Below are 27303 nucleotides of genomic sequence, written 5' to 3'. Positions count from 1 at the left end.
TGGGGTTTATAAGGGTTTGCAACGTCGCACCTTTTCAGGCTATGGAAGGAAATAATGATTGAAATTTTTGAGAATTTCAAATATTGCTGGAAAATACAAAATAAATATGGCAAAGATTAATAATTAGTATTAATTCTACCATATTGGGGAGTAATTGTTGACACACTAAAAGTACAGTCAAAATCGAATAGTCCAAGGAATGAAGCCCAATTGAAGAATTTCCAAATCAAATAGCCCAAAAAATGAAGCCCAAACGGGGCAATTCAGGATAAAGGCCCAGACAGGGTTATTAATGAATGCAGTGGAAGCCTACAAACACAGTAACATCATCGCCCAAGCTTCCAAGACGCCCGAGATATGAACGAATGGAGTGCCTTACAGTCGCCCAGAGCGATGACCCTGTTCTCGCCCATACCTTCGAATCGCCCAGGATCTTAGCAAACATAAAATGTTATGGTTATCCAGAAATGCAGTTATTGAAGCAGTTATTGAGTAACCTTATCACATTCCACGATTCAAGGAACCCAGTTGAAGGCGGTTGAACGACAAAGAGTAGTGGCAGCAGTTAGAGACGGCAGTTCCACGACAAGTTAGCCACCATAAAGAAAGTGGGTAATTATAAAGCAATCAAGCAGTTTCCAAGCGATTTGTCACAAAGAAATCATCAAGGGAATATAAAAGGAAAAGAAGACATAGAGAAAGGACTCGAATCAAACACTCTCAAACAGATAATATGTAATTTCAATTTCTTAGTTTAAACTTAAACATTTCTTTCAGTACTCATGTGCTTGCGCCCCTTGGAGGCATTCTATTTAGTTCCAATCATAAATCATCGCCAATAAAACACCCCTTTTTGGGACTTTGTCTCAAGAGGTTTGTTCCTTACACAATCGTCTGATCCTTTTTAATTGTTAGCGACTTCCTGCACGAAACACTTGGTGCGTTTGGATTAGAGAGTAGTGTTCCAGTCTTGAAGACTAGTTTCGAATTGGATCCATCTAAAGAAGTTAAAGAATCATGTGAACTGGCTCTTAATCGAATTAGGGAGCTACCAAACGCGAAGCCTGATGAATTAAGACGTTTTAATTTGTTGGAAGCGGCTCCATTGCTCTTTTGCCCTGTGCCAGAATTAAGGTTTGCAATTCTTGAAATAGATTGATAATCATAATATGTTCTTACCAGTCCATATAATGAGTTCTTTTGTTCTCTGGTATATTATTCAGGGAAGTTCTACTGAATGAAGACAATAGCCGATATGAGCGTTGCTCTGCACTTTTTTCACTTCGACTGTATTTTCTTCATCCTACCCCTTGTACTGAGGAAGCAATCTCGGCTATTATTGAATCCCTTTATGCAGAAAGCGCAGTTCTACAGTACCATGCACGTTTTCATTTTATGCTTTAATCCTAAGTTTTTCTAAAGGGACATTACCCTATAACGAAATAGAGATCACATGCACACACAAGGACAAAGTAGATAAAGAGCGACTCTCAATACTTGAGCTTTTGTGTTTGGGAAGTTGGTTCTGGTTGTAACTAGAGGAATTGACTCTATTACTTGAACGTCTAATGTTCTATTGACCTGTTCTCCGGGTTGCGTATTACTTGCTTCAAATAGGGAACAAAAAAGCTTTTCATGCTCTATCCTAGGTTTTTCAGAGTACCTCTGAACATCCTCTGGTTAGACATAATGCCGCTAAGGTTCTTCGTTCTATTGCAGTAAAAGAAGGTCTTGATTCTACAACATGTATGTCCTCCACTTGTATTTTTTACATGTTGTTCTTATGCCAGTTGCGGTATATTCATCATATTATGGTTAGTTGACCAAGACAATTGCATTAGAATGAAAACTATTTTTTCAGCTAGTCTAGATGTCAGAGTAGATTGCCTTTTTTCTTTTTTGGACTGTAATATACCATCAACGCAAATCTCTAAATTAGTTTGTGTTTTCCAATTAAATTAATTTTATGAGTTGGTGAAATAGTTCCAACAAATTGATATAAAAATTTTAAGGGCATTGAAGGATTACATTCATTAGAGTTCTGAGACTAGGAAGCTCTTAGAAAGGAACTTATACCTGTCACTTGATGAAAAATCTCTCAAAAAAATTGGTATGGTACAGACTTTACCAATTACAATGCTGTTATGTACATATTTTTATGGGTGAAGAATAGGTGTAAAAAGAAAAAATAATCTGGTTTATTCTCTCTCTCTCTCTCTCTCTCTCTATGTATATATATATATACACATATACATACTTGATCTTCAATCGTATAATTTTCCTTTTTTTTATTTTGCACAATTCTTCTTTCATGCATCTTATGGATTTGTAGACCGCAAATGTATCATGCTGCTCGAGAAATTTGCTGAGGATCCTGAGCCTATTGTCTCCCAAAGCTGTGAACTTGCTATTAGGAAGCTTGATTTTGAGAGATCAACGCAGCACTTTCTGGTAAATCTAGAATTTGACTTATTTTTCATCCCTTTTTCCATTCTTCATATGAAATGAGTTTATTAGGTAAATATATATTCCAATTCTCATTTTATATTCTCACGTAAATGTTTTGAGTTATTATTATTATTATTTATTTTTATTTATTTATTTTTTTTTTTGTGAATTTTCAGATTGCTGTTGTCAAACCACACCATACCATTGGTACTACCTTCCAAGATTGGATATCAGCATATAACACTAACAAGGCATGATATGTTAATTAAAGAAGAAAGGAACACTAACTTTTTCTCTTTTTGTTACCGGGCCTCGGGCATTTCAGGAATTCGGGTTCTTTTGAAGGGATTAAGCCCAGTCCAATACACAGAAAAATGGAATTAAATCTAAGGAGTTTCAGCCACAATTTAAGTGGCCCAACCAAATTTTCACTTTAAATCTCTTTCCTCGTAGTCCTTTTCATTTATTCACGCTCCGTTCTCTCGTAAATCTGGTACAATAGAGTAAATCTAGCATTTTGTGAATCATTCTAAGTGTACATGGGCTTTATAGCGCAGACACTGTGCAGTTGATTATTATTATTATTATTATTATTATTATTATTATTATTTTGCCATTGCCCTATGGATCCTCATTGTAATGGTCGTGGCTAACATTCCCCTGGCACCAAGAAACTCTCGGTACACCTAACTTATTTTTTTTGATGGATGTGATTTTGCTAATTTTTTATGATGAATATGCTTTAATGAGTTAAAATGTTTAGAGATGATTGAGATAATTGGAACCTGGAAGAATTATTTGCAGAACCTACATCAATAGGGTACGTATTTCTAAGATACTCAAAAGTAAATGGACCAGTCACTTTTGAAACTCAATTGGATCGTCAATCTAAACCAATATAATTTAATTCTTTATGATTCCAAATACAATAAAAATATGAAATTCAAAAATTTAAATCTACGACTTCATTATTAAATACATAATTCCCCTAATCTTAACTTGTACAATTTTTTTTCTCGACCAGTCCAAAGCACTTGTACAATTTTTGCGTACCTACTAACAATCGTATCAACCGTTGGCCCCATCCCCATATATCTCACATCATTCTCTACATTTGCAACATACCCAACCTACAATAGAACAAAGTATAATTTTTTGGTCGAGTCTGTCGCATCGGGCTTGTTTAGTGCGATTTAGCTGGTGGCGTGATTTGCAGGTTATTGCGTCAGTTCGAGTATATATAGGTTGTAATTAATTATAAAATATAAACTTACAGTGGTGCTATTTCGTTTGCTTGGGTAATACGAGATAGTCCTAGACATACTAGAAAAACCCTAGAAATGCGACAAAATATTCGATTGTAGGGCATAGTTTCCTTCAAATTCTCGATCGACAGACGGCCAAGAATGTCAATTAGTATATCATCAGGCAAGTCACCATGAGACAAGAAGACTAATGTTTAAAATATGAATTAGAAATTTATTATAAAATAAAATTAGTATTTTAGAAATACTTATCCCATTGATGTAGGTTCTACAAATAATTCCTCCAGGTTCCAATTATCTTCATCCTCTCTAAACATTTTAACTCGTTAAAAAGCATATTCATCATAAAAAAATTAGCAAAATCATATCCATCAACAAAAATAAGTTGGGTGTACTGAGAGTTTCTTAGTACCAGGGGAATAGTAGCCACGGCCATTTCAAGGAGGATGTGGATGTGGCACAATTCCATAGGTCGATGGCATAATAATAATGATGATGACGACGACGATAATAATGATGATGATAATAATAATAATAAATCAACCGCATAGGTGCTTTGCTATAAAGCCCCTCTGCACTCAAAATGATTCATAAAATTGTGATTGAATGGGATGAATTTTTAGTACTTGATAGAACTTACTCCATTGTTGCAGATGTACGAGAGAATGGAGTTACCATTGTTGCAAATGTACGAGAGAACGGAGCTTGAAAAAATGAAGAAGACTAGGAGAAAAGAGATTTAAAGTGAAAATTTGGTTGGGCCATTCATGGCCAATTTATTGGGCAACTTACAAAAATACCCTTAAAATTAGATGTATTTTGAAAAAGCATATGAAAAGTTTTTAGGAAGTAAAAAATACTGTATGAAATGAAAAATGGACACAATGTCACTTTTTTATTAAAAAAAAAAATTGTCATTTTTTTTCACAAACTCAAAAAAAGTGACCAAATTAAAAAAAAAAAGTGACATGAATTGACGATAAATTAAAAAGAGGTATTTTAATTTATCGATTTTGACTAGATCAAAATAATAATTCACGTTTTTAAATATCGTGATTGAGAGCCTAATGGATCACACATAAAATGAGAATTAGAAGAATAAGATTTACCAATTAATTAATTGACAAATATTGGATAATTAATGAATTCGATTGCTTGTTAATAGGCCCGAATAAAATTAATTAATTCATAAACCAATTTAATTATGGAAAACTTACAAAACTACCCTTAAAATTATGGATGTTTAGAAAAATCATATGAAAAAAATTTTGAAAGTAAAAATACTGTCTAAAATTAAAAAGTGACATAATGTCACTTTTTTAATATAAATTAAAAATTGTCTAAAAAAAAAAGTGAATGTCACTTTTATATTAAAACATGAAATAAAATTTCACTTTTATTAAAAATTGATGTTCGTAACTAAAAAAAAAAAAAGTGATAGAAATTTCAAGAAAGCAACTGAAAAAGTGCCAAGCACTAAAAAAAGTGACAATTTTTTTTTTAAAAAAAGTGACATCTACTTTAAAAAGTGACAAAAATTCAAAACTATGACTAAAATTTAGAAAAAATGATGAATTTAAAAAAGTGACACAAATTAAAAGAAGTTGCACAAATTAAAAAAAAAAGTGACACTTTTTAACATTTTCCTTAAGCAAACACCTTGCATGCATCAATCCAATTGATTCAAAGTTTTGCTTTTCATATGTATTAATATAAAGCAAGACTTGAATTTGTATGTTCAAATTTTCAAAAAAAGCACACGTGTGTATCTAGTTAATTGTTCCAATGAAATAACGCGACTTTTTTTTTAGAAAAGTGACATTCTTCACATTCTCCTTAAACAAATACATTACATGCACCAATCTAATTGATTCAAAACTATCTTTTATGTATTAACATAAAACAATGCTTAAATTTGCATGATCAAATTTTCAAAAATGCACATGTATACATCTAGTTAATTACTCAAATGAGATAGTGTGACTTTTTCAGAAAAGTAACAGAATGTCACTTTTTCACATTCACCTCTCGTCAAACACCTTATATGCATCAATTTAATTGACTTAAAGCTATGTATTGACATTATCAATTTCTTCTCAAGTTCAATAATATTATTTTCAAACATATTCCCAATCATAATATCAAAATCATCAAAAAGAAATTTCATAAATGTCAATTATTTACATTATAAAGTTCAAACTAAACCTAATCATATTGCTAAGGGGCTCTTTGCTCATTTAACTTCCACTTCAACTAATGGAGACCAACTTGCTAACTCATCAAACAACTGTGTTCCAACACTAATCCCAGAAAGAAACAGGTACCTAACCCCCTTCATCATCCATATGTTCAGAACCTGTCTCCAAATCCTTAGCCTTTTCACACTTTATTGCATTAACAATATAACACCATAGAATATACTACTCTAATCTCGACAGTGTAGCGAACGGTGTAGAATCAGAATGAGAAAAACATCGCTTGAAGAAATTGAGCAAATCAATCAAATTTTCAGCCTCGAAATTTGGAAATGTAAGCACAGAAATTCAAATCTAAAATCTTATTGAATTCAAACCCCTTGCTAATATCACTTCCAGCCCTTTTCCAAAAGATTGGAGAGTTTTTGTAAATCCTCTAACCACCATAAGTTCTCTGATGAGTTCCTCCGCAAATTGCAGGTTCTCCATCTGCAAAACTCAAATGAAATGAAAATTTATTTTTCTTGAAATTGATTATTTAAGATAAAAATTCGGAGTTAAATTGAATTAGGGGGGAAATTTGGGAGTATTAATTACGGTTGATAGAGGTTTTAATTTGTTTTAAGTGTATAAATCTAATTTGTCAATTTTTTAGAGTACGTAGCCTAATTTCCTCCAATTTATTTGTGGCTGAAATTCCTTACATTTAGTTCCATTTTTCTGTGTATTAGATTGGGCTTTATCCCTGCAAAAGAAGCCCAATTCCAGAAATGCCCAAGGGGTGATAACAAAAATGGTTTGAACATTGACCCATAGAAGCTAAAAAGGTTAACAAGTGAAAATTACACTCAATGATATCTTTTAAGATCCAATTTAAAAAAAATCATATTAAAAGTTTATTTATACAAAAATTAGATATTAATTCAAATTATAATTAAATATTTTAATACCGATAATACTATTAAATATAATTAATCTACCACAACCACCCTAACCTAACAAACCCTAATTCACTTTTACAAAATCTTAATTTATCCTGTTCATTTCATACCGTCTCTCCAACGACTCTACACAGTTGTGGTGATGATGGTAGATCTGGCATTTGCGTGCAGTGGTGGTACAGGTGATTGATGGCGATGAGGCATTGGTTTTCGTTGTTGGAGTGGTAGTGGCGGCAGCTTTCATATTTTGGCGGTCGACGATGGTGGTCGTGGCAATGGTTGTGGTGAATTTGGCACAATGGTGTGGTGATATTTTTCTACGATGTCTTGATTTGATTGAGGTGGTAATATTACTGTTGAGAGGAGGTGGAGGTGGTGCTGCTGCTACTGCTGCTGGAGGCAATGGTTATAAGTGTTGGTAGTGGTTACAAATTATTTGATTGATTGTAACCATTGGTTAATATGTGACCAATTCCACTTTATGTGCTAATCCCAGCTCTAGTCAAGAAACATGCTTCGGACTGCAAAACGATTCAACAAAAATCAGTACCATTTTTCTTTCAATCACTGGAACATTAATATGAAAATAAAGAAAATTAAGCATAATAACCACATGACAAAATTGAGGCTACATAACTACTCCAAGATTCACAACTGACATATATTAGCATGTAAATTTTAGGTGGACAGATCATTAAGACGTGAAGAACATAAAACTTTCGATAGGAAAAAATTGAACTTAGCTAAGCAAGTTGGCATATGTCTAATCTTCATACGACCAATCAAGCAACCACAACTAAAATGTTATACTTACCTTGATTTGAAGCAACGGGTTTCAACAGTTAGATCAATCAATTTGTTGAGAATTCAGTAAACAAGAGAGCTCATAAGATGATTTAACATATGACCTCTAATCCAACAATTAGCACACAACATAGTCAACACTCTTTACACGCTAATGCCACTGTCTGTATATCTACAAGATCTACCACTCGTCTACAATTTATTATTATTTATAAACAATAAATATTATGAACACAACGGACAATGACAGGTAACGAGTTGACTTACAGGATAATTAGCTAAAAAGGAATAGAGCGGGGATGCATTTGCTGAAATATCACCACCGACAGGATGTAAAGGTGTAGCCATAACCATTATGACACAATAGAAGGATTTTTATTATGGACGCCACAGTAATATTCATATAAAAGAAATTATAGTGTGATTTATAAATAGACATTAACGAAAAACATGAATTCAAAGATCATCCAATGTTCATTCCTTCATTGTTTTTGTATGGAGGAAACTATTCCGAGAATTTTTATAACTTGGAGTCATATGAAGTAGAACAAATCATTATAATGATCCATATTCATGTCACATCAAATGAATTTGTGGTGCTACTTGAAAATTTATATGACTATTATGAAGCTGAAGACCAGACATGATTCAAGAGAAACACGGAAGTTCTCAATGCTAGACAACCTTCCTATCCTTCACTATTGATGGGATGCGTGATCTACAGAGGTATCATTCCAACAAATTTGGAGGTCGCAGTTTATTCAATATTCTTCCTCGGTTCGGGAATGAACAAACGTATCATTCCCACATAGACCAAAAAATAAGAAAGGTGGGCCTAAATATTCAGTCGCGCCTCTTTAGGCATATAACTCTCATTAACCTGACCGTCTCACCGAAGTTTTTCTCCATTAATTGCCCTCTAACTTAGACGATGAAAAATTGAAAATACAAAATCCCGCCTCAAATTGGTTTTAAATTTAGGTTGGTGCAAATGAGGGTATTGTCCATATCCCATGCTTTATAAAAACACTCGGGTATTTTAGACCTTGGGCACGAATAACCAATACAACTACAGATCATAGAAAATACTAATATTTCATTCACGGCAAAAGTTTGACATATTGGGAATAGTTCTATATTATCTCAGTATATAAGTGGTAAGTATAATATTTTGAAACATATAACCCTAATAACCCTCTTCACTCCACAAATACAAAATATTTATAGGTTCAACAATAACCTAAATGAATTCAGAATGTCAAAAAATGACGCAGCAAAAAGTTAGTTCCTTGTGCATCAACGTCCTCTTTGCTCCTCCATCATCGCAACAAATCACAAGGGTCCTAATCCCTCCCTCGACATCATCTTTTCAATTTCTTCAACTCTAAATCAACTTCCTCTTTGAACATACGCATTATCACTGCAATGGGAAAAAGTAAATGGACCAATCACACATTCGAAACTCAATTTGCTCATCTGTATAAACCAACAGAATTTAATTCTTCTTTACGTTTCCAAGTACAATAAAAATACGAAATTCAAGAATTTAAATCTGACTTCATTATTAAATACATAATTCCCCTAGTCTTAACTTGTACAATTTTTTTTCCTGGACCAGTCCAAAGCACTTGTACAATTTATACTAACAGTTGTATCAACCGTTGGCCCCATATATCTCACATCATTCTCCACATTTGCAACATACCCAACCTGCAATAGAAGTGTGCGCCTGCACCGTGATGAGTTGTCAGATGTTATTAAAAAGAAGAAGAATGGATTTGCATTGTGCTCAACGGCAATGTGCCCGTGCACCGTGATTACCAAAGGCCCAGTAGTCTGAAATATGAAAGATAAAACTTCAAATCTTATTTATGAAGTTGGATCTTCAAAAACATGCCTCCATGTCATTTCCACTTTTTTAAGTTAGATAGCAAGTCATTGGGCCTTGATTACCAAAGGCCCAGTAGTCAACCTCAGTAACGAGGCTTCAATCTTTACCAGAGGCTCAGTAATTTTCATTATCTTTTCACCACTCAGTAAAAATCAGTTTTTATAATAAAGTATGTAATTAGCACTATCAACCCTATCCTTGGTTCAATAAATAAGCGTTATTGCCTTTCACGAGAATCAAACACTATACAAGCCGAAATAAGTTTTTTGAATTTAGCTCACGTTTAGTTTAGTTAAAGAATTTGATAAAAATTTAAATCATAATCATATATTTCATATGACTCATAATTTTTATCAACTTTTTAATCACGCATTTCATTAGTTTTTATCAAAATTTATTAAAATTTTAATTTTTATTTATACCAAACAGGGCTAAATTTCACTGCAACTTGTTGATTTAATGAATAGAGATTATCATAACTTCATAAGTATCATGAGGAAAAAAAAAAAAAAATCGTGATGTGTTGAGTGATCCTCCCAAGTGGAATAGATTCTAACTTAAGTGTATTATTTTTCTGTCAAATTCGAATTATTGTAACATGAAAGAGATGATTTTGTTGTAATTTATTATACAAATTATGTAAAAGCGTTTGTTTTTATTTATGTGGAATGAATGTATTGGACTTACAATTTTCCCTATTGTTATTTATTTCCAATTCTCAACTATTGTTAATTAAATTCTATTCTCAACTATTTATTTCCTGTTGTTAATTAAATTCTATTCACGCATTCATGACAACCAATAATCATATTATATTCAACTTTATTTTTTAAGATAAATTAAGTCTAACCTAAACATGACCCAGTCTTAGTCCTAGTCTGAATTCATATGAATAGCTTGCATTAAACACACGATTTATCAAAGAGACACATGAATTACTAAACTACTTTTTTTTAATAAAAAAAAAAAAAAAAAAACAAGAAAAAAAAAATAAAGACCTACAAAAACACTATTACCCGTGTGTTAATCTCTCTAAACCTATTGTGAGCCTCCAAAAACACTACAACAAGCAACCAATTACTTAATTAATAGCCAAGGAATTAAATAATATAAGAAGAATGCAAAATTAAACAAATTTAACTTAACCAAAACCGTAGCACTCATGACACCTAATGGACCTCTTCCTGGTATTTCTAGCATCACCCCTCTCTTTTATCTCTTCAGGATGTATTATATTCACCTTTAAATCTCTTTGGAAGGTCTCTTACTATTCTTAAGAAATTTCTTAATTTTTTTTAGCATAATATGCAAGCTCCTCATCCTTAGGGTAGTGACCTTCAGTGGTGTGACATTCAACTTTCCTAACAATATTAAGGGTGGGATAAAGATTTGTCCTTCTTAGACTGAGGTAAGCTAAGTTCATAGGTTTGGCGAGATCCAACAAATTCTTCTAGTTTAATTGCATCTAGGTCCTTGCTTTTCTTAATAGCAGTTATCCTCGGTCTAAATTTCTTGGGTAGGGATCTCATAACCTTTCTCACTATCTTAGACTCGGAATTCGCTTACCTAAGTTGAAGTTGAGCTAACTATATCATTCAATTTAGTATATAAAACATCAAAAGGCTCATCATCTTTCCTCCTATTTCTTCAAATTTAGTAGTCAACATATGTAATTTGGAGTTTTTAATAGTTTTGTTCCCATCAAAATATTCCAAACTTCTTTGGCAGTTCATACTATACAAGCATTTAAAACTCCTCTGGAGAAATAGCCATAAATATGACTTAGGCACCTCTATTATTCTAATTATACTCATCTAAATTATTTTTAGACTAAGTGGAAACCTAGGTAGAGGTAACTATACCTGCAACAGATATGGAAGGGGCAATACATCCTTTTTGTACACTAACCCAAATTCGTTCATCCATACACTTAAGAAAAGCTTTCATTGTAACATTCCAGTATGCATAATTACTACCATCAAATTATGGAGAAATGGAAAGTGGTTGATTCATCTAGACAATAAAACATGTTTAGGATGAATTATAATGAATTGATTATAGGGTTGAATCAGGAGAACTTGAATGTGTTAATAATTTTCAAAGGATTTTCTCTAATATGAAATAATGATTCGACATACCTTAGGGATGAATTAGGCTTGGATATTTATAATATGAAGAGTTTGAGATTGAATAAAATTGGAAAACAGGCTAGAAATAGTGGACAAAATTTTTATGGATACATACGTCGCTCAAGCGCTAAGCTTGCACCAAGGGAGCATCTACATTTCTATTTTGAGCACTCGAGCACTCAAACGCACGGCCAGCGAGCAATTTTGTGCCTATTTTTTCTCTTTGATTAATATTTGACATTTTTTACTCCTCCAAAAACTATACTACCAATCCACAAATATTTGACTTAAATTACAACTCAGAAAATTATGATTTTGGATACAAATAAAACCAATTACAACTAGGGCCTAACACTTTTTATATACAAAATTTAACATATATATTACCACTTCATTGATATATGATACAATTATATGAATAATACAAATATAATATTATGAGTTAAAACTTTAACATAAACATAGGAATTAAATTTTATTTAGGAATAGTTATTGTATGTATATGTTCTAACTAAAGAATTATATCTCAAACTAAATAAAAATTAATTAAATAATTGAAGACTATTGCTTTATAAATCATATTTGTTTAGACAATTTAAAAACAAATTAAATACATAAATTATTCAGAAAGTTTATTGTACATAAACTTCTAAAATGCAAGCAAAATCTTGAAATCATATGCTACTCGACTAACATAAACTTCTGTGATTATATTTTTAGTTCATTCTTTAGGTTTGGAAGAATTCACTTGAGACATAAATAAAAGAATATATCATAGGTTTAAAATATGGGGCCAGTCATTATTGGACCATACTTTTTTATTATCAATTTTATAACTTCATGTATTCTTTCATTTCCTTAGTGTATTTGTAGTTGTATTTGTGTATATATATATATTATTTGTTTATTATTATTTTTACACTACTACATTATTTATTTTGCAAATGAGAGTAATGATATAAAATGTCTCTTCTACGTAAAAAAATTTAACTTAGATGATGGAGAGTTTGATGGAAACTAACAATTCTAAATAGTGAAAAGAGAGAGGTATAGAATAAATTGAGCCCGTGTTTGACGCCCTTTATTTCAAAGTTCTTTACTTCTCATGCTCATTTTCAACCATATATTTACAAAACAAATATTTTGCACATAAATCTAGAATATTTTAAAGTTTCTTCAAATTGAAGTTGATGAAAACTTATATCTAATCAATATAGATTATTTGGATTCGATTAATATTTTTACTCTAAAACTACAAGACAAGTAGTATTTAAGTGATTGTTTAGAACTTTTTCAACTTTGTTATTTGACTATAACATAACTATTTTAAAGATTACATTTTGTTTCCATTTCATTTTTGAATTTTAATTTAACAGATTTATTACCAAAATGCATTTTTTTAATTTATTTTTAATTACGTATTTTTCCATAAAATAATATTACACTAAGTCAAAAAATAATTCCTTATCTTTTAACCACATATTCTCTAAAAAATCACTATTTCAAAATAAATTTTCTTCCAAAATCATATTAAAATAGAGCCCAAACATGGGTTTAGTTTCATAAAACTCTTATTAATTATTAAACTCACACTAAGATGTGGGAGCCCAATTTATAAAATTCGCCTTACGCTCCCAAAATCTTAGTTATGACCTTTTGGAAAGAAGAAACATTCTCTAGCTCGATGAAAAAACCAATAAGATGGTCCACTCAAATATTTATCCAAACTATCTCACTTGCAACTCGAAAACACCAGTCCTCCTACACTTTTGACGAAGCATCATGATTGTAAAACTTTGTTGATTGAATAAACTACATATGGTTGATCCTACCTCAATGATATTAATCTTACAATCATATGCACAAGGTATCCTATTGATATCATAACATAGACTATATCATTCATTCTTATAGGTACATTCTTTTTTACATCATTCTTTATATCATGCCACGTAGCGACATCACATTTGACAGTTCAATTTTTTTTTTAAAACAATGAAGTGTCAACTACAATGTCAAAGTTTGAGTGTGCATTTAGCATTGTTCAGACTATATAAATCACCTTTGAAGCATTATAAATCATATTTGTTCCGACAACTTAAAAACAAACTAAATACATGAATTATTTAGAAAGTCTGTTGTACATAAACTTCTAAAATGCTAGTAAAATATTGAATTCATATACTACTCAACAAAAATAAACTTCCGTAATTATGTTTTTTTAGTTCATCTTTTTAGTTTAGAAGAATTCAGTTGAGATATAAGTAGAAAAAAACGATCGTAGTTATAAAATATCGGGTCACTAGTTTAAATATTAACCACATTTGTAAATGTATTTTAGCCAATTAATTCAAAGATATATTATAACTTCATTTCTTCTTCCATTTCGTCAGAATACTTATAGTTGTATTTGTAATTATTGTGTAATTTGAGATTCAATTAACATATATTAAATTGAGTTTGGTGGCAACTGGAGTTCAAAATGAACACAAACTCCTATTAAATTGGAGTTCAAAATGAACACAAACTTCTATTTTAATGGGGCTGTGCTCTTGTGTACAGCAAGAGCGACAACCCCCTCACACGAGGGGCCCCACAATTAGCGTGGGCTCCATTTGTGTGGGGATTGTAAACTTGTACAGTACTTAGCAGAATAACCCATTTAAATGGCAATTGGATCAGTTGTCACATGATTTTACTGTTTTCCAATGTTACCTAGACGAAAAGTCTCAATCAATTGTCAACTCTTCTTGGTCCACATTCACAACCTTCAGCAATAGTGGAACTATGGCTTGTTATTTATAAGAACATTCAAGACTATAATTCTGAAGGACAATTGTAAATGGGAAAATTGTTGTCACGATATCAAATCTTTCATTTATTAGTAAACTTGATCTAAACGTTTAATTTGTACAAGTCACAATATCAAACTTTTCAAAAACTCGCACTTGGAAGTCCTATAGATGGTTTCTGTTAGTTTGATCGTTAGTTGATTAAAAAAATTTGATTTTGACAAATTTTAAAAGAGTAAAATGGTAACTTTGAATTAAAATAAAACAAAAATAGTTTGGGTCAAAAATAAAAAAGCTAGCCCACCCTAAAAATTAAAAAAAGGTACTGTTCGCTCACCCCACCCACCATCATCATCTCATCATTGTGACGTCGCTTATCACTGCCACCATAAAACCCATCAAGACAAGATGTTCTTCCCTTTTTCACCAGTTTTCTTCATCAAAAAAACAAAAAAACCAACACAAAAGTAGAAAATACAGAGAGAATCTATGAAGTAAAAGAGTGGATTACCAAATCCATAGCCTCCCTCTTTAGAGCATCCATAGCTTCATCTTTTTCCGCCATCTCTAACCCCACAAACAAAAACAACTGAAAAATCAATTTTTAAAACCAACACACGCAAATAAATACGCAAACCCACAAATTGTCATGTAAATTTATGTTGAAATTAGATGAAAACACCAAGTAAAATTGAAAAGGGAACTCACTAGACAATTTGATTAAAATAGAGTGGTATAGGTAGAAATGATGTGCAGATGGTGGATTGGATTAGAAATGGAATGGAACAAATTCTGCTGTCCTTTTTATCTCTATCATTTCTCACTCACGCTCACTCACTCGTGTAATGGAAGGAGGAAGAGAATAGTTTACATTTTATAGTTTACAGTATGGTTATTAATTTCTTTACGGAACGATTGGGGTGATGAAATTCATGATAAGATGGGCGAGCGGAAGCAGCAGGCCGCGACGGTGAGACGGCGATGATGACAACGTTAACTGTGATTGTAGGTTAATTTAGGGTAGGATGGGGCAAGGGTGTGGTAAACGGTACAAAATCATGTACAAAATCAATGACAAACTTGACAAGTGGTGACCCCCTGTTGGTGGAGTGGTGGTGGGGCCAGCCGCCCCACTAACAGGGAGCCGCCACTTATCAAGTTTGTTAAACTTTTAGTAATTGATTTTGTACTTGTAGACTAATCCAATTTTTAAATCTCTAAAAGTCTTTAAAAGTCTCGATTAAATACACCCCCCCTAAGAGAATTTTGGAATGAACGTTCTCAGTTGACAACAATGTCCTTGTAGGAGTCTTCCTTCTACCCTTTTTTTTTTTTTTTTTTTGGGAGCTTTTAGATTTTATATTTCTTGTAGATAAGTGATAAAAATAGATAAATAAATAATTACAAAGCTGCGCTTTTTCTGAGAGTGAGTGGATTAGTCATACAGAAGAAAGAAATTTAACCCCAGGCCTAGAATTCGTGGAAAAGTCAACTTTTTAGAATTTCAATAAGTTAAAACCATTGCTTGTAAATTCAAAAGAATAATGTTATCTGCTATAAGCGACGGTAAATTATTAATTTAGATGGCATGGACCATCTAATTCTTTATTCAATGGAGGTGTAATGCATTTTTAATGTATGAATCGAGGGGCTTTGAACCAATTAAACAAATGATAGACAGCATTGCTCAATTCAAAAGTTGGATAAGAAACCCTTTTTGTGGAAATATTGTTGTCTAAGAATTGAACAATCATATTAATCGGATGTTTGACAGCTCATGCTTGTGAATGATTAAAGTTATGGACCATAAATAAGTGGATAATAAGCGAGTGATAATTGTAGGTCTTACGAAAATATGAATAACAATTAAAAAGTCTATTTAAGTTACAATTTAAATATTATCAAATATACACCAAATTATCCTTTCTTAAAGAAATCTGTAATTTTAACAACCATGAGGTCCAATTGACATGGCCATTGTTGACCAAAACTAATATAGGGTGAGGCTAATCAGGATTCCAATACCACTGTTTAATCAAGTGGATTAAGATTAGAATCCTAGTATCATTTTCCCGGAGACCTTGATGTTCTGTCTTCCATCAAACTGTTTAATCAAGCAGATTTAGATTAAAATCCTAGCATCATTATCCCGGGTTTCCTTGATGTTCTGTCTTCCACTAAACATAACATTTGTCCAAACAAATTCAATGTTTCATATAGGTTTCCAACACATTAGAAGTCGGTGATAGAAGCGAATCCAGACTACTTGAGTTGGGGGTCACAAATAAAATTTAAAAGATGTCTTCTATTAAAAAATAAATAAATAAATAAAAATCTAAAGGGTCACTTGACCCTGTAAACCCCTCCCCCCAACCAGGTCCGCCCTTGTTGGTGATAGGTTTAATATTCATTAATAACCCCAAATTAATAATGAGAAGTTTTTATCTTGTTCAGAAGATTAGACCCGTATTTCTTGTGCAGTTCAAGATCATGAATCACGTGATTTGTGCATTTATCAAAACTTAGAAGCCATATCACGGATTTACTATTTCAGTTATGTGTATATTGTGGGATTCATAACTTTTCATATTAACACGTACCCAATAATTGACTAAGTGAATTCATCGTGAAGCACGGGGTTTCTGCATTTATTAGAACCCATCTCCCCAATTTACTATATCAATTTTATGTCTGCATAGCTTTTGATATTGACATGTCTCTATAATTGACCAATTGAATAACAAATATTTTTTTAGTTAAATTATAACCAAAAGTCAACATGCATATCACTCCACGTAATGGGTGAATATGATTAAAAAGTAGGGATTATTAAGCCAGCCTACGAGCGTAATTAATTGAAAATCACTTTTCTTCATACTAATTTCTAATTACACATTATAAAAAATAAAAATAAATAAATAAATAAATCATTTTCACTTCTTCGCATAACTTTTTCTTATTTTTTAATTACATATTTTTTTTAAAAAAAAAAACATCTTTCAAAAATCTCTCGTACAGAAGACTAAGTTATACTAGTACATAAGCAAAGATATCATTTGTAAGTTGTAATATTCTTAAAATTGACATTGATAATGTACCCAAAAAGACAAATTGATATTGAAAGATCCAATGGGGACAAAAAATTCAAAATTTTTCACATAAAATATTAGGTGTGCTTGGCATGTTGTAGCTTTGCATGTGACGTGCACTTAATGTATCAATAAATTTGTATCTTTGCGTTTGATTCAACGCTTATTGCTGCAAATATCGATAAATGTGTACATGATATCCTTTAATAACCAAATTGGAAATAATCCATCGGCGCCATCCTTGAAATGGATTGAATGGTGGTTGGCTTGTTTTGTGGAAAAAATTTAATTGGAATTAGCCGTTTGTTTGGCCCTCATTATTTTCAATCTAATTTTCACTTTCCATACTTCGTCAACCTTTTCTATCTGTGTAACTAGGCATAGAAATGATTATCATCATGATTGTGTTCAACATATCACAAAGTTTACACGCACAAGTATAGTAAAAAAAAAGGAAAAAATCTGGGTGTACAGATTATATTTTCACAGATTGTGTACAGAATAGAGACAAGTGTATGGGTCTCATATTGTATAAAAAATGCCAAAAATATGTGTGGACTTCAGAATTGTGAATATTCTGTATGTATTCTGGCAAAAATAATTCTGTACGTGTAGAAGGGTTAAAAAAAAAAAAAACACTGGCAGCATCATCTCAAAAAACTATTTTCTTGTTATACGTGGTTTTTTGTAATAGTAGGGTAGCTTTGTCAATCTAAAAAAAAGGTTGAACCCCAACCTTGACGACCCCCACCGTCCCGTCCATAGAGTTTTGTAAGGGAGGTAAATTGCGGGATGTGTCCCAATAGGTCAGGAAACATGAGTTGTCTGTACACTGCGCCTACAAAGAGTCCAATTCCATATTTCAGAAATCGAACCCCACACTGCGGCTGCCTGTAAGACGTGAAACAACCTCACTCATTTTCTTTACACCACTAGGCTATGCCCCGGGGGCGGGTAGCTTTGTCGATCTAATTTTCACTTTCTGTGGCACCCGATATTAAATTATTTTTTAGGTCTGACAACCACATCCTCAATCTTGTTTTAACAATGAATAATTCTATTCACACAGACTCACGGACAGGGGCTTAAAATGTGTCACATGTGCTGCAAAATAAGTCACGTGTGCTAGCTTTTTTGGAGGGAAACCAAGCCCATTCCGCCCAATTTACACACCCATTTCATCTATGTCTGAAAAAACGATTTTCCCCCAAAATTACACGTAAGGCGCCGGCAACGTGGGGAACTTTGACTACGGCATTCCCTTCAGTTTTTGTACTTTCGGCAACATACAGGAGCCTGCTTTTTTGGTCGACTGAAGACAACATACGGGAGCTTTTGTGTTGTTGACTGAAGGTATTCGAAAGACGTTTTTGCCGATTGGCAAGAGCCAAAGGTCATTGTGGACGAGTGACGGTTTTCAATTTTTGCAGATTTGAAGGTAGCATACATGTTTTTGATTTTTGCAGATTTTAAGTTTTTGTTTGTGATGTGTAAAAATCGTCAATCCGTGGAAGTTTCAGTTAAAAACTGAAGTGATTTCTTCTATAATAAAGTTGCTTTTAAAATTAATTAATTACTTCAAGTTTTCAAAAGTTAGCCAAACCAAAGGGTGAATGGTTGCTCAAAAATTGTTCGTTAGTGTTACGTCCCAATTACCAGTCCTCAATAGCAAAGCTGAAAATGTTGAAGCTTTCAGCTTGTCATTTTAGCCTCCTAAAGCAGTCCCCTTTATTTCTTTTTTCTTCCAAAGTTAAAATGGAAAGCATAATATTATTTTACTAAACTTCCTGATAAAGTTCTACTAAAATCTTTTTTGAATTAAATAGGTCAGAGGATAATAGCTGTTTGTATACTGCACCTACAATAAGTCAAATTCTACGTTTTAGGAATTGAACCTCCAGACTGCGATTGTGAGCAAACTGTCAAAATTAATACGAATGACACTTGGAAGCAATCTATAGGGTAATGAAAAAAAAAAGGACAGATAAATCATGGGGAGATTCTGGCCGCAATTCAGCTGTACAAGAAGAATTACTGATTGAAAAGGGTGTTCCACACATAATTGCCATCAATTTACATTTATGCCCTGACATTACAGTGGTAAAATTAACGTGAATTGAAGACAATAGACTTGGAAAAGAGAGGGTAAATATGTCCAGCCACGATCAGCGGTCCAATAAAGGGTAATTAAATTCTGACAAAAAAAGGTTCAACTTTTGCATTTTTTATTGGTTTGTCATTGTAGACTAATGAGATTTTGTACAAAAAATTGATCTCCAAACGAGGGCTAGAATAAGAAGTCCACCGACTCCTTCGTTGACAATAATGGAAGAAAACGTGATTTTACTGTATATAAATTTATGCATGACAACAAGTCTCATTTTTCTATATGCAAATACCTGAGGATAAAACGATAAAAACGTAAATTGGTGTAAACTGTAAAATGAAATGATAGAAAAGAAAATTCTCTCAGTTTACAATGTCCATAACGGTATCGATCCCTAATTTATTCAAAGTGGTTCCCACCGTGTGATAGGGATGAATATCGTTATGGATACTTTGACGTACATGTAACATAACCCATATAAATTTACGCATGACAGCAACTCTCATTTTTCTATCTGCAAATAAGAAGATGCTCAACTAAGCCCTTGTTTGGTATTTGCTTTAAATCAAAGTTAAACAATTAATATTAACCATATATTTCATGGGTCTCTCAACTTTTCAACAATAGATTTCAAAATTTATTAAAAATATAATTTTAATCACTACCCAACAACGACTAAATGTCAAAATTCATGTAGTAAAACACGAAAAAGAGAGAATAAAAGGAAAAAAAAATACGAATTAAACGTGATTCAGTTAATTGTTTATGACCGTGGAGAATAAAGAATAATTTCAATTGCAAGAATATTCTCCCATCTCATCCATTTTTACTCAAATCAGTTGGCTAAGAAGAGTGAGGTTTATTTTATTCAAATCAAAACCATGATAAAAACTGAGTCCAATAAATTAGGCACCAAAACAAGCCAAGGCAAATGGTTTTGGGGGATTTTAAAAAGAAAAAGGCCGTTCTTGGGTTTGACAGTTTGAGGCATTTGAATATCAATTTTATCAGGAAAAGAAAAATAGGGAAAAAATGGAAAGTTTTTCGAGTTAATCAGATTATGTGTAATCAGCTTTAACCAAGCTACACTGATCGAAAATGATTGAAAGTTGTTGACATGTAATCTAACCGAACACTCACAATAGGAGGATTCCCTTTTTCTTGAATTTTTAATGCACGTGAGTTCCGCACGCATTGTGAGTTTAATTCAATATTTTTGTCATCCCTTTTCTGTCAACTTAGATTTATTCAATCAAACTTGGACATGTACAATCATTACAAAACTGTTAACTTTTTGAAATCATTCCATTCAAAATGATTTCTCTCCAATAATCAAATAAAATAGTGAACAAATTAATTTCACTCGTGGTAGTGGGTGAATGAAAATGACTAGGATTCAATTATGTACTTCCGATGAGACTGAAAGAAACATTGGGCCCTTGTTTAAACCTCACTTTTTGCAACAAAATAATAATAATAATAATAATGAAATAAAAATAAAATAAAAAAATGGAGAAAGCATTTTTAAGTAGTATTTTGACATTATTTTAATTAAACATTATTCAATAAAATAATATTACACGTTAATTTATTTTCTTATTTTTTAATCATGCATTGTCCATCAATACACTATTCAACTGATACTGCAAACTTCTAACACTCATTGTACGGAGGATTTTATGGAATATTATTATTCTAACATTTCTCATCAGAATTTTTCTAGTAATTTTTTTTTCTTTTAAATTAATCAAATTGAAAAACGTGATTCCATGCTAACGTTATATTTAAACATAAATTAAGTTGATAAAGAGACGGAGTTAGAGTGAGAATAATATTTTCCTAAATTGGGAAAAAAAATTCCTTATGAAAACGTAGTAATTTTTAAAATTTCCAGTTAGAAACGTAGTTTTCAATCAGTGACGTGCACTTAATGCAAAAGATATTTTGTATCTGTGTCTTTAATTTAAAAGGTTTGTTGCGGCAAATACTACCACGACAAGAAACCCAATGGTTGAAAAGTCAAACTGGTTTCATTACCGGAAATTAGGCAGATAGAACTAAACCAGTAAACCACATGCAATTAAATTGTTTATAATGTAATTAATACCCCATTTTTAAAAATGAAATGGATGAAATATTGGATTTTTTTTGAAAAATGAGTGGTTGTAAAAGAAGGAAAATTTTTCGATTTATATATAATATTATTTTATGAAAACTTGTATAGTCGAAAATAAGAAAAAGAAAAAGAAAATGTAGTGTAACGAGATTCAAACATGGGCTAAAAGTCAAAATCAGCCGAATCAAATTATAATTAAAAATATATTTATTAGAAACTAAGGTCTGATTTTTAAACATTGTTTATAATGTAATAATATATATACACACAACTATGACTTTTATTTGCACTAAGTACGAATGAATTTGTACGTTGAATAATAACATTGTTTATAATGTAATAATTTAATGGTTGATGAGTAAGTTTTCAATAACTATATTGTATATTTATATACACACAACTATGACTTTTATTTGTCACTAAATTTGAACGAATGCGTATGTTGAATAAATACATTCTTCAAATATATCATTTTTTATTACAAATTCTCAAACAAACACTTAACATATCTCGAAAGATAGTGACTCGTTTGAGCAGATAAATGTCGAATTTCGTGTTATCGTTTGAATTTTAATTAGATCAAATTGCTCGTTTAAGATTAACGATTCGGGGAGGTTAGGGCACCATAATAGGGTTTATAAAATGAAATTAATTATAAAACCTTATAATCTTCGGATTAGTGAATAAAGCTACTTAGGTCCACAGAGTTGCGGTTGTAAAAAGCCCAACGTAATGAATATTACCATTTGGTTGTTTCGTGTTCAGTCTACTTTCTGTCCCCTATAAATTCGCACATGCATTGAAAGACTTTTCAGCAGTTCAAATTCTCGTTTTGATTATAATGAATGCGATACGATTGTACGGACTTCTTCTTCTTCTTCTTCTTCTACTCTTCAACAATGGAGCATCACAGGCGATAATCAAAACTCTTCCGGGTTATTCGGGTGATCTTCCGTTCAAACTCGAAACCGGGTTAGTTCCCCCCCCTCTTTCTCTCTCTCTCTCTCTCTCTCTCTCTCTCTCTCTCTATATATATATATATATATATATATATATATATATATATATGGCTCAAAACTTTGTTTCTCATTTTTAAAATGACTGATAGATACATTGGCGTGGGAGAAAATGAAGAAGTACAACTATTCTACTACTTCATTCAGTCCGAAAGCAAACCTAGTATGGACCCTCTTTTGCTTTGGATGACTGGTGGACCGGGTTGCTCTGGTGTAGTTGGCTTCTTTTATGATATTGGTAAGCTCTTTCAATAAATATATGTGAATTTTTGGAAAACCTTGAAAGAGTAGGAGATGGGGGGAAACATTGAAGCATGAATCCAAGAACTAGGACCAAAAAAGTGAAGATAACAAAAAATCTGAAACATGGGGACCTAAAACATTTTTAATGTCTTGAAAGCGATATTCTGCTACCTTTCGGTTTGTGGGGTTCTTTTAGGATTAATCAAGCATTTTACTCAATTTGAGTAAAGCACAATGAAAACCCAAGAACGGAATAATGATTTTTTTTTTGAAAAATTCTGAATATTTAGTGTTGAAATTGATATGCATTTATACACTAATTTGAGGATGTTTATGTTATGTTTCATATCATTTTCATTTCATATTTATAGAGATAAAACACTTAAATAATGAAGGGACACGACCATAAATGAAATGGCATCCTTCAAATCCTTTCTAATATTTATAGAGATACAACACTTAACATATATATGAACATATGTGTGTGTTCTGATTTTCGGCCAAGAACGAGAAAATTGTTGGAGCCTAGAGTTTGCATTTCGCGATTTGATGGTTTATTAGTTTTGATGGATTTACTTGATATCTTTAAATATGGTTTATTATTTTTTTGATACCTCAAATTATACTTCATAAATAGAACTTCTATTATTCTCACACCAATTGGTGAGCTTGTTTGTAGGTCCATGTACTTTTGATGTCGAAAATTTTGATGGAAGCTTACCATCTATTATCCTAAATCCATATTCATGGACTAAGGTATAATAATCTCCTTTTCCCTAGATTTTTCAAGTCATTTATTTATGCATGTCTTCCATACCTTTCTACCTTTATAATATGATTCTTAATTTTCAGGTTGCCAATATTATATTCATAGATGCACCTGTTGGTACTGGATTTTCATATGCAAATACTTCACAAGGTTACTTTTCCTCAGACATTAAATCAGCAAAAGATATTTTCACATTTCTTAGGAAAGTAAGTCGACATTATTTATCATAGATATTTCATTCCAAGGTGGAAACTGAGACAATAGAAATGATGTTTTATGTAGAACTTACTAGTATTATTACACATTCACACCTATATGCACTCCCCCCTTTTTTAGGTTAGTGAGCTAACAATATACTAAAAATAATGCAATGCAGTGGTTATTGAATCATCCTATGTTTATCAAAAATCGTCTATATATTGCGGGTGAGTCCTATGGAGGCAAACTTGCTCCTATGGTTGCCATGGAAATATTACAAGGTAATATATATGAAAAATGAAAAGAGAAATTTACAAGATTCTAGTTCCACATTCTATTATCCACCAATCAAGCTTGATTAATTGTTAGCCCTTGTTTGATTTTCATTACATTACATTCTATTTTTCTCTCTCCTATTTTCAACCACACAATCTTCCATAAAATAATATTACACGTAAATCGAAAATTTTTCTTTCTTTTTCAACCACTCATTTTTCAAAAAACACTATTCTATACATTAAATTTTCCCCGTAATGGGGGCCAAACAGGGGCTAATCTTGTTTGTAATGCAGGAAATGAAGCAAGACTTCAGCCACAAATGTCCTTCCAAGTAACGATTTTCTCACACAAATATATGAATTTCTTCTTATTTATTTGCCAATAATATAAAATATGTATTTGGTGTTAATGATCAAGTATTTTTGAAATTGAAACAGGGATACATTATTGGCAATGGACTAACGGATTCAAACATTGATTTTAATGCCCGAATTCCATATGCTCATCGGATGGCACTTATATCCGATGAATATTTTGAGGTATTTTTCTTTATTCAATTATTGTAATGACAAAATACTGCATATTGCATCTTATTCTTCTGTAATTACTTGACACAATTTCAGTTAGCAAAAATTAATTGTGAGGGAAAATATTACAACCATGATCCAAATAATCTGCAATGTACATATGCCCTTCAACGGATCCAAGAGGTAACATTTTGACTTATTTTATTTTATTTTGTTTTTCATTTCCTTTAATATTTATTATGGTTGTAAACACTAAATGTTGCAGTGTTTAAGTCATATAAACCAAGTTCAGATTTTGGATCCAAAATGTGGAAACAGAGCACCCAAACCAGATGGTCTTGGATGGGATCAAACATTTTCGAAAGAGAATTCAATTGATCACCTCGTCCTTCCAACGGCAGAAGGAGAATGTCATGTAACTTAATTGATCCACTAAGTATATATCTCTAGACAAATTTACTTTTCTACAAATTAAATTAAGACTTACTTTGTCATTGAAAAAAGAACTTTATAAAACTATTTTTGATAGAACAAAAGCTTAAAGTAATTTTATTTTTTATTTTAGCTTAGTCATGCATACTCAGTTTTCCATGAACGTGTTTCTTTGTACAGGACCAAGATTATGTAGTATCCGATGATTGGGCAAATGATCAAACTGTTCAAGAAGCTCTTCATATTAGAAAGGTATGTTTGCGCCAGTTTGAGGGCCTTTAATTTTCACAAAATTATTTTCGGCAACAATAAATAGGGCGAGTATCTGCTTTATGATGAATTCATGTAAGACAAAAAGAGAATCATTTTTATGTTATGATATGTACCTTCCAATTTTTCCCCTAACAAAGGAATTTTCAATGACAAACTAAGGGCAAACAGGGAAATTAGTATTTTAAACAGGTGCATGTTTGACTTTTGTTCAACCCTGTCAGTTGCTTTTTCAAATGTTAATTAGTGATTTTATTGTGCTAAAAATTTTTTGTATAAAAAAAAAGGTGTTTTCAATGGCGTCAAATAGGGGCTAAATTGAAAACGATTAAAGATTGAGTAGTATGTGTTAGAGATGTGCTAGTTGTCAAGAAAAATAGTATATATGATCAAAATGTTTACAGTAACCTTGTAATTTGATCATCAGGGAACGATAACAAGGTGGACAACATGCTATGATGGAATATCCTATAAACAGAATGTGGAAAGTGTTCTCGAATATCACAAAATTTTGATTAAGAAAGGATACCATGTTTTGGTATTCAAGTAAGTTAGTTTCTTTCTTAAATAGAAATTTTGACTTAATTTATTCAAAGTTTTGTCTAATCGATCAACTAAATATATATGTTGTTTTAAAATTATTGAAGAGAATTAAACAAAAAACATAACTAGGCAAATATATTAATTTGGTATAAGTTGTCTAATTATGCTTATGTTCTTTATAGCGGTGATCATGACATGGCTGCACCATATATGGGTCCTTTAAAATGGATTCGCATTCTCAATCTGACTATTGCTGATAATTGGAGACCCTGGCTTGTTAATGGCCAAGTCGCGGGGTTTGCTTCTTGTTCTTGATGATTTTATATATATTGCATGGTATTGTTCTCAAAATTGTAACATATTTTACCCCTTGTAGATACACAGAGAAGTACAAGAAAAATGACTTTGATCTCACATTTGCAACAGTCAAGGTATGAAAAGTTTGAATGTGTCATTTCTTACATTGCTTTGAAGAAAAACAAGAAATAAAAGGGTGATTTTATTTTGCAGGGTGCGGGACATACAGCATCAAGGTATAAGCCTAAAGAATGTCTAACAATGCTCCATCGTTGGCTTTCTAGACGTCCTTTATAGGTATGGGTAGACAGGAATGTCTGAAGGTGCATTTGAGCCCCCTAATGCATCGATCATGCCGAAAATTACTTCTCTTTTATGCTATAGAAATTGTGATTCATTAAAGTTACGATGTTAGAGAAATAAAGTTATCCATGCTATTGCTTTTTGTTCGTGGGAAACCCACAAATATATGTGATCATCCTACGAAGAATATGATTCTAGGCCTTTTCAGTTTTGATGTATTTTCCAATACGATTATTTTTTTTTCTAATTTTAGACATAATTTGTCTCGTGCTTTGTGCAAAACATGTTGAGGAAGGTTATGGAGAGCTTATGGAAGTTATAAGTTTAAATTTGAAGTTGAAACCACTCGCTCGTGTCCAATTTTAAATCTAGTGGTTAGGTTACCCTACCGGGCAACCTATGCTCCATTTTCCAACTGTTGAAAATTGGAGGTTGCCATATAATTACACTACCTTCAATTCATTCATAATAGAGTATAGAAAAAAAGAGATATATTGTACGAAATGGTTAGCAAACTATTTATAACAGTGTATGTAACCGAAGACTAGTATTTGTTTATAAACTCTCGTGACGAATAGGTAATACCAGGAATAACTACTTACGATACTACGCAACTTGTGAAACTAGATGTGCATACAATACGCATGCG

The 27303-nt window shown here is 32.0% G+C and overlaps 2 protein-coding genes across 2 annotated transcripts; both read left to right on the top strand.

Moving 5' to 3' along the window:
• The first annotated feature begins 365 nt into the window (after positions 1-365).
• LOC111372031 (deoxyhypusine hydroxylase-A-like) lies at positions 366-1404 on the top strand. The gene is made up of 3 exons (XM_022994168.1): positions 366-370; positions 916-1134; positions 1224-1404. The coding sequence occupies exons 1-3, from the start codon at positions 366-368 to the stop codon at positions 1402-1404; spliced, it is 405 nt and encodes a 134-aa protein (XP_022849936.1).
• Positions 1405-22577: 21173 nt separating this feature from the next.
• LOC111372420 (serine carboxypeptidase-like 7) lies at positions 22578-26948 on the top strand. Its single transcript, XM_022994762.1, has 14 exons — positions 22578-22749; positions 22886-23031; positions 23716-23792; positions 23889-24011; positions 24182-24284; positions 24576-24613; positions 24720-24821; positions 24906-24992; positions 25075-25224; positions 25422-25493; positions 25939-26057; positions 26237-26350; positions 26431-26485; positions 26565-26948. Exons 1-14 carry the CDS (start codon positions 22619-22621, stop codon positions 26646-26648), a joined length of 1401 nt encoding a protein of 466 aa, XP_022850530.1. The 5' UTR covers positions 22578-22618; the 3' UTR covers positions 26649-26948.
• The last annotated feature ends 355 nt before the right edge of the window (positions 26949-27303 follow it).

Source organism: Olea europaea, chromosome 23, assembly GCF_002742605.1.
Source record: "Olea europaea var. sylvestris chromosome 23, O_europaea_v1, whole genome shotgun sequence".
Lineage (NCBI taxonomy): Eukaryota > Viridiplantae > Streptophyta > Magnoliopsida > Lamiales > Oleaceae > Olea > Olea europaea.
This window is presented reverse-complemented; position numbering and strand designations above follow the sequence as displayed.

What these genes read in the sequence shown, in the direction of transcription:
- LOC111372031 (XM_022994168.1), top strand. An exon ending in TGCCCTGTGCCAGAATTAAG is followed by an intron (nt 1,135 to 1,223) that starts GTTTGCAATTCT and finishes TATATTATTCAG; the next exon opens with GGAAGTTCTACTGAATGAAG.
- LOC111372420 (XM_022994762.1), top strand. Translation starts at nt 22,619, where the DNA reads ATGAATGCGATACGATTGTACGGACTTCTTCTTCTTCTTCTTCTTCTA. An exon ending in CCGTTCAAACTCGAAACCGG is followed by an intron (nt 22,750 to 22,885) that starts GTTAGTTCCCCC and finishes AATGACTGATAG; the next exon opens with ATACATTGGCGTGGGAGAAA. An exon ending in CGGCAGAAGGAGAATGTCAT is followed by an intron (nt 25,225 to 25,421) that starts GTAACTTAATTG and finishes TTCTTTGTACAG; the next exon opens with GACCAAGATTATGTAGTATC.